The following is an 8,999-nucleotide window of genomic DNA, read 5'->3' as shown; positions in this document are numbered from 1 at the left end:
TGCACAAAGGGACACACACATGCATATGTACCAGTAAAGATTAAGAATTCAAGTATTTCTGGGCATGGTGGTATGTTTGTACTCTCAATATTTGGGATGCGAAGGTAGGAAGATTTAACAGTTCCAGGCTAGACTCTGTTACAAACAAGACTCTTGTCTCAAAAACAGTTTGTAAACTCTTACTTCGTCATCAATTATTATCTGGAACTCTTCTTCGTTTCTTCCTCGGGAGCAAAAAAGGATTCTCTCCATAGCCAGCATCCTGAAAGAGGACAATTCTATGTATAAAGTCAATTGTTGGGTTTTTTTCTTGAAAACATTTTATGAATATCAAATATACAAAAGAAAGCATATTGTACATGAAAATGGATCCTATAATTGTTAATGAAGGTATTACTGTTGTACATCCTGGAGGTACTAGAAGATGTGCCAAGGAATTCTGATGTATTAGGATATCGTGCAGTTGTAGAATGCTGCCACGTGGGTGATGGGAATTGAACCTGGGTCCTCTGAAAGAGCAGACAGTGCTCTTAACCACTGAGCCATCTCTACAGGCCCCACACAAAAATAGTTTTAAAGGAACTTATTTGGACATGTGGATAGCTAGGACCCATTTAAAAAGCAAACAAAATAAAGTATAGAATTTCTCTGTTGAACTCTTTCCATTTTGGCCTTTGTAGTGGTTTCGATGAAAACAGCCTCCATAGGCTCATGGGGAGTGGCACTATTGGAAGAGGTGGCCAGGTTAAGAGTGTGGCCTTGTAGGGCTGGTGGAGCACACCTTTAATCCCAGCACTGGGGAGGCAGAGGCAGGCAGAACACTGGGAATTTGAGGCCAGCCTGGTCTACAAAGCGATTGCAGCATAGTCAACGCTAACACAGAGAAACACTGTCTCAAAACAACAACAACAAAAAAATGTTGTAGCCTTGCTAAAGGAAGTGTGTCAGTGAGGTGGGCTTTGAGATCTTAAATGCTGAAGAAAGCACCAGTGTCACTTTCTCTTCCTGTTGCCTGTCAATCTGGACGTAGAACTTCCAGGCACCTCTCCAGCACCATGTCTGCCTGTGTGTTGCCATGCTTCTGTTAGGATGATAATGGACAAAACCCTCCGTCTTGTAAGAGGCCCATTAAATGTTTTCTTTTATAAGAGTGTCTATGATCATGTCTCTCTTCATAGCAATACAAACCCTAACTAAGACAGCCTTATAAGCGTGCATCTCTAAGCCGTATTTCTAGCTACTATCATCTCTGCCCTACCTGGGAATCTGAAAAGTCCTCTCCCTGATTGTTTTACAAAAGAGATGCCACTCAAATGAATGAGCTATCATTTCTAGGCCAAGGAAAGATGACTTGAGTCCCTCACTGAGCCTCACATTGACAGTGAGCTACACTGCAGCTTTCATTAGAATCCAGACTCACAGAAAGTACCTCATCCAGTTTAAATTGTTGAGTAACTGGTAATAATGTAGTAACTGTCATCTCTACAGTACCCTCTTCTACCTCTCTGAAAAGAAACGGAGGCATAAGAAACGAGAAGAGGCTCACCTTTAGTCTCTGCTCTGCAGCTATCATGCTATAATAAGCACAGCACTGTTCTGGTGATACCATGGCTCTAATCTCCTCTTCCGTTGGTAAACGAAAATCAGACTTCAGCACCCACCAGTTTGAATCCATCCCTGGAAAAGACACAGGGAAACTGTTCTGAATCCTAAAGACCCAAAAGCAACAGTATAGTAAATAGACACTGAACCAAGAATGCCCTGGTTATGACAAAACCACTGCTGCCAGGTTTCTTACATCTTACTTACGTAAGACGGGCAAATACTCACATGGACTTTACTAGCAACCAATCATCAAATTATCAAAAAAAAAAAAAAAAAAAAAAAGCAATCACACTCTCTAGTTACAAGATTTGGTACCTTCTCACTTTGACAGCCATCAATTTCTATTCTATTAGCTATGAGTTCTTTTAAATGAAAGTTATAATTCTTTGGGACTATGAGAGCATCAAAGAAGCAAGTAGTCACACTGATGACCTGTACGTTTGAAGTCAGCACAGAGCTTTAGCCTCTTCCGGATGCTGCTTTCTGAATGTGAAGGAAAGGCTTTCTTTATAACTTCCATCCGGATCCTCCGTGGCGTATTTCTACTCTTCCAAAAGAGGCGGGTAAATAAACACCTGCCCATTAAGACAAATATATTTTATTATATAAAGGATAAAAGTCCTCACCAGGGTCCCTTCCCAACTATGCTCCTATGTGTTTTCATCTTTCTATTAGCCTGTGCATCTTGGCCCATCTCCCACACTCCCACCTCACCTGAAGAAAGTCTCGGATGTGTGTATTGGCCCTTTTGGAGTTAGGACCGGGAACTTCAAACAAGGGACACTGCTGGCCCACCACAAAAATATCCAGTAATTCTCGAATATAGTAACCCTGCCGTGTTCGAATGATCAGGAGGTCACTCTCTGGCATGTTATGAAGATAAATTGGAGCACGAAAAAGGTTGTTTTCAAATGCCTAATAAAAGTGAACCACAAAGGTTATTTACAGAGAAGCTCTAGAAAATGCAGGCAACTATTGAAACAGGAAAGAATTTACTTCAATCTCTATCTTTGGTCTAAAGTTATACAATAAAATAAGCAGTCGGGTGCGGTGGCACTCGCCTTTAACCCCAGCACTCAGGAGGCAGAGTCAGGGAGGTCTTGGTGAATTGGAGGCCAGCCTGGTCTACAAAGCAAGTCCAGGACAGTCAAGGCTACACAGAAACTCTGTCTTGAAAAATCAAAAAAGTAAATTATTTGGAAATTCACAAACTAGATTATTCATTTCTTAAATTTTTTTACCCACTTTCTTTTAAATCCTTACAGACCAAAAGAAAAAAAAAAACTTTTTAAAAACAGAGGCAGGAATGATAATGTATGCTTGTAATTCAGGCATTCAAGAGGCTAACGCAAGATGATCAAGGCCATTCTGGGCCACACAGTTAATTCCAGGCCAGCAGGAGCTATGGCAGGAGATTGTCCATCAAAAAAAATTGAGTCAAAGTTGGGCATAGTGGTATATTCTGTAATCCCAGCCCTTGTTAAAAGACAACCAGGAGCTGGGTGCAGTTGTGCATGCCTGCAATCCCAGCATTTGGGAGGCAGACGCAGAGACAGGCAGATGTCTGTGAGTTTGAGGCCAGCCTGGTCTACAAAAGCAGTTCAGAACACCCAAGGCTACACAGAGAAACCCTGTGAAAAACAAACAAACAAAAAGGAAAGAGCCCAAAAAACATACAAAAAAAAAAGAAAGTAAGAAAAGAAAAAGAAAACCAGGGAGATTGGGATTCAAGGCCAGCCTTGACTACATAGTAAATCTGAGGCTAGCTGATTACATGAGGACCCTCCCTGCCCCCAAAAAAGAAAAAAATGGGGTTGAGAGATGGTTCAACAGGTCAAGTGCTTTTGGCACAAGTATGAGAACATGAGTCTGGATCCCCAGCACTCACATAAAAAGGGGAGCACAGAGGGATATGCCTACAATCCCAGTGGTAGAAGGGAGAGGAACAGTGGAGACAAGAAGATCCTATAAGCTTGCTAGCCTGCTAGTCTAGGCAAAACTGTGAACTCTGGGATCTATGACAGATGATGCTATCTCAAAAAGCATGGTAGCAAGCAGTGGAGGAATACAACCAACACTAACCGCCAGTTCTGGCTTCCACACATACATCTCTCTCTCTCTCTCTCTCTCTCTCTCTCTCTCTCTCTCTCTCTCTCTCTCTCTCTCTGTCTTTCTTTCTCTCTCTCTCTCTCTGTCTCTCTCTCTCTCTCTCACACACACACACACACACACACACACACAGACACACACACACACAAATTAGCTACCCATAATCCAAGCACTTGCAAAGTAGAGGCAAGAGGATCAGGAGCTCAAGAACATCCTTGGTGGCTACATCGCAAGTTTGAAGGTATAACACAGGCTATATGAGACCTTGACTCAAAAGAAAAGAAATTATACTGTTTACAGTCAGAAGAGAACCGCCTTTGCCAGCCACTGTATGAAGTCCCACAAAGTCAAAGTTTCTGACCTTAAGTTTCCTTAGTGGCAAAATGCAGGACACTTAAAATGCCTATACTCCATAGGACTGCTATGAAGACCTTCCTAAATTACTACAGTAATGTACTCCTAACCAAAAGTGACACACAAGAGGTGATGACAAAATAATTGAGGGGGATAAGGTCTCACAGAAGGCCAGGAAGGCCTCAAAAATAAGGTAATCCCCCTATATCGCTCAGACTGCTGACTACTAGGATTACAGGCATGCTGCCACCATAACCTGGCTTCAGAATATTTTTTATAAATTAGCTAATTTATTAAAAATAAACTAGAGCCAGGCGTGGTAGCACATGCCTTTAATCCCAGCACTCCGGAGGCAGAGGCAGGCTGATTACTGTGAGTTCCAGGACAGCCTAGTCTACAAAGCGAGTCCAACACAGCCAAGGCTACACAGTGAAATGCCTTGTCTCAAAAAAAAAAAAAAAACAAAGTAAACAAACAAACAAAAAAGATGAAAACATTAAGCTAAGTGTGCCAAGAAGACAGAATAAGCAGAAACACAGAAGCAGAGCTGAACAGAACTATTTGAGATAGAAGTAGAAGCCAGATAGGGATCAACTATTGTAAGCTTTGAATCCAAAAAAAAAAAAGTATGGGGGTCAGGGAGCAAAAAAAAAAGAAACTCCTTCACATCAAAAACCTCAGAGATGTAGCGAGATGGCTTAGAGGTAAAAGCACTTGCTGCTCTATTTATGAGACCTGGAGGTCTAATCTCAGCGCCCTCATCCGACAGCTAACAAATACCTGTAATTTTAGGTAGACACAAGGAATTGTGCACATCCTCTTCCACTCCCACAGGTGAACTCACATGTGCACACACAAATAAACATTTTTTTCCAGACAGGATTTCTCTGTGTAACAGCCCTGGCTGTCCTGGAACTTACTCTGTAGACGAGGCTGGCCTCCAACTCAGAGATCCACCTGCCTCTGCCTTCTGAATGCTGGGATTAAAGTGTGAGCCACCACTGCCCAGTTTAAAAGTAAATTGCTTTAAAATCTTAACGAGCGTTGGAGAGATGGCTTAGTGGGTAAAGAGCACTTACTGATTTTCCAGAGGACCCAAGTTCAGTTCCCAACACCCACATGGTAGTTCACAGCTGTCTGTTACTCCAGTTCTAGGAGATCTGACACCCTCAACAGACACAACAACAAACACAGAAAAAAAAATTTTTAATAATTTTTTTAAAAACTCTAATAATGAACACTAAAAAGGAAGACTTTTACATTGGTGGAAAATTTACATTCGTTTTGGGGGGAGGTGGTTTTGAGACAAGGTTCTCTGTGTAGTCCTAGCTGTCCAGGAACTATCTTGATAGACCAGGCTGGCCTCCAACTCACAGAGATCCACCTGCCTCTGCCTCTCTCTTAAGTGCTAGGAACAAAGGTATGCACCACCACTGCCCAGCTATGCACAGTAGTCTTTATTTTAACTGGGTTGACCGGGGCAGGGAAAATGAGATAGCTGTTGCTAAGGTTCTCGGGCTTTGAGGACAGAGAAGACCTTGGGAGGGTACAGCAGAGAACGAGGAGAAGGAAGGAGGCCGCTGCCATGGGTGAGGTGGAAAAAGAAGCACATGGCTAGCATGGATGAAGGATTTGGCCCAGACGAAGAACATTATCAAGCATTTGGGATTATGGATAGGAGGTAGCTTGATAGAAAGTGTTAGAAGCAGATGGCATAGGATGGAGACAGAGAGATATGGAATTAGTTTAGGGCATTAATATCTGCCCTGCTCCATGTAAAGCAAGGCTATTTTAAAATATAACAGGTGTCTGTGGTTTTATTGATTGATAGCAAGTTAGAAAATACCACCATAATCATTATAAAATAAACATCTTATAGACCCTGCACCTTTAAACGTAACAGCAACACACACACACACACACAGTATATAAAAAGAAAAGAAACATTGAAATCAGTCACAAAAGAAGTAGATGGATTGGTTAAAAACCAACAACAAGAAACCTCAAAGAAAATGGTGAGGACAGGAAAGCCAACAATAGCCAGAAACTGGTGAGAGGAGCTAAGGATGACTCAGTAGCAGATCAATTGCCTTGCATAAGCAAGGCCCCAGGTTTAATCCTCCAGCACTACCTGCCCCCACAAACCTAGAAGGAAATGATTAAAAAAGGAACTCTGCAGGTACACGAGCTAGCAATAGTAACAGTGAAATAAATAAATAAATAGACAGATAAATAAATAAATAAACAAGATACAAGAATAAAGGAATGCTTTATTAAGATTGCTATGACACTGTCAGACACCTGTAATCCTGTCGATTGAGAGACAGAACCAGGAGAATTGATCCAAGTTGAAAGCCAGACTTGTCAACATACCAAGTTCGAGGCCACTTCTAGACTATAGAGTAAGTCCCTGTCTTAAAAGAGACCGCTGGTAGCACAGGCCTTTCACCACAGCACTCGGGAGGAAGAGCCAGGTGGATCTCTGTGAGTTCAAGGTCAGCCTGGCCTACAAAATGAGTTCCAGGACAGTCAAGGCTACACAGAGAAACCCTGCCTCCAAACACCAAAATAAGAAAAAATAATAATTTAAAAATAAAATAGAAAAGAAAGAGGAGAAAAGGAAAAGATTAGCATGAGAAATGAAACGGGGGCGAAAAGGTAGGCAGTTCTGGAGATTGTGCCACAGCATTTGTGGACCTCCATAATTCTTTTGAAAAGCTGTTACCAGATGAGCGTGGTGGCACATGCCTTTAATCCCTGCACTTGGGAGGCAGAGGCAGGTGGATTGCTGTGAGTTCAAGGACAGCCTGGGCTACAAAGTGAGTCCAGGACGACCAGGATAACACAGAGAAAAGCCTGTCTTTGAAACACCAAAAAATGAAAACAAAAACAAAAGCTATTACCAGAGGGCCTCACTGTAACCTTCAGAAGAGAGCACAAAAAGTAGCACTTTACTCTGGCAAGACTGTAACGTTCAAGTATGGTTCAGTATCATCCCAACATACCACTTTTTGCAGTGGTAGACACAAACCCAGGGCCTTAAAAAAGCTAGGCAGTACTCTACCACTCAGCTACATCTCTATCCCCTCAAATATGCTAATTCGACACAAAGAATTTAAAACACTCATAATCTACATTCGTTCCTGGTGTGTTTTTTGCTTTTTTCCTTCATTTTTGAGACATGATCTTGCTCTAGAACTGAGGCCCGCTTCAAATTTATGAGCTCCCTGCCTGTGACCTCCTAATACTGAGATTAAAACTACATCCCACCCACTGCAGGCCTGGCTGTCCTGGAACTCACTCTGTAGACCAGGCTGGCCTCGAACTCAGAGATCCACTTGCCCCTGCCTTCCAAGTCCAGGAATTACAGGCATGCAACAGCACTGCCACCCTCAGTACCTCCACCTCCACAACCAGGGCGTATTCTCAAAACCTGTTTTATAGTAGCTCATATTTGCAATGCCAGCACTCATAAGACTGAGGACTGCCCCAAAGCTTGAACCCAGTCTAGGCTACAGAGTAAATTTAAGGCCGCTGGGGCTGTAAAGTAAGATCCTAGCTCAAAAAAGCCACACACAGGGACACACAGCCCCCACAGATCAAAGAATTTAAAAACAAAACCAAAAACCTCAGTATTCTATATTTAGACTAAAGAAAAAAATCTAAAAATAATGGAATTGTATAAATGGTTTTTTTTTAATAGAAACAAAGCTTGTCTTGAATTTTAAACAATGCTAATATTTTTGCGTTGCTGGGGTTTGGGTTTGTATTTTTGTTTGTTTTGGTTTCTTGATTGTTATTTTCTTTTTCTTTTTTTTATTTTTTTATTTTTTATTATTTTAATTTTTTTTTGAGACAAAGTCTCCTCTACACCAGACTGCTTCAAACTTGCTACATAGCCAAGGATGACGTAAAACGCTTCCCAGTCCTCCAGCATTCCATGCCTAGTGAATTATACTCACCTTTTATTTTTAATTCTTTTTCTGTATTTTTTTAATGTATGTGAGTGTTTTGCCTTCATCCATGTCTGTGCTCCACATGGATGGAGTACAACTAGAGTTACAGATGTTTGTCAGATGCCATGTAGGTGCTGGGAAATCAAACCCAGTCCTCTGAAGAGGAGCCAGTGTTCTTAGCTGCTGAGTCGTCTCTCCAGATCCTTTCCCTTTTCTGAGGTATGGTCTCACAATATAGCACGGGTGACCTGGTACTCAATATGGAGGCCAGGCTGGTCTCAAAATTTGCCTCCCAAGTACTGAGATTAACGGTGTGCACCTCCACCATCACTCCCAGGGGACTATACTGCCTCATACCTAATACACGAACCGTACCTCAGTCAACCAAAATTCTACTTTGGGGGGCAAACTTAACTCCCTCGTTGGCCAAGTTCCTTAGGAGAGAATAAAGACAGGAAAGAATTCTTCACCTGCAGTAACTGGCCAGGATGAAGCGAGCCCAGGAAAGGAGAGGTGTGGCAATAAACAGTTTCTCCATATTTGCAATCTGGGGCTCCAGGATCTTTTCCGGGTTTCTAGGAGAAACAAAGCAAACTCAGACTCACGGAATAAATTACATACATGTAATCTTCTATAAGCATGGCATTTGCTAAAAACAAGAGACACCGCTCCTTTCTCCCAAGAAACATATATGGCAAAATACATGTTCACAGGTTATTACTACATACCTAATTGGTTATATTGATAACAAAAACTTCAGGGCCTCGAGAGACGGCTCCATGGTTAACAACACCACGTGTTGTTCTTACACAGGGCCCAGGTTTGGTTCTCAGCACTCATATAGTGCCTTACAACCATCCACACTTCCAGTTCCAGGGAATCTGACACACTCTTCTGGCCTCCTTGAGCACATACGTAGTGCACAGACATACATTTGTGCAGCAAAACACTCACACGCATACAATGAGCATTTTC

General features: G+C 42.0%; 1 protein-coding gene across 1 annotated transcript in view; it reads right to left on the bottom strand.

Moving 5' to 3' along the window:
- Positions 1 to 138: 138 nt before the first annotated feature.
- Positions 139 to 8,999, bottom strand: part of LOC127184678 (transcription initiation factor TFIID subunit 1-like) — a 28,372-nt gene continuing 19,511 nt past the window's right edge. The window contains 7 exon segments of the mRNA XM_051141022.1: positions 139 to 220; positions 222 to 262; positions 1,547 to 1,677; positions 2,038 to 2,167; positions 2,169 to 2,180; positions 2,320 to 2,520; positions 8,495 to 8,599. Of these exon segments, the coding sequence (XP_050996979.1) occupies positions 139 to 220; positions 222 to 262; positions 1,547 to 1,677; positions 2,038 to 2,167; positions 2,169 to 2,180; positions 2,320 to 2,520; positions 8,495 to 8,599 (702 nt within the window).

This window comes from Acomys russatus, chromosome X (assembly GCF_903995435.1).
Source record: "Acomys russatus chromosome X, mAcoRus1.1, whole genome shotgun sequence".
Taxonomy (NCBI): Eukaryota; Metazoa; Chordata; class Mammalia; order Rodentia; family Muridae; genus Acomys; species Acomys russatus.
This window is presented reverse-complemented; position numbering and strand designations above follow the sequence as displayed.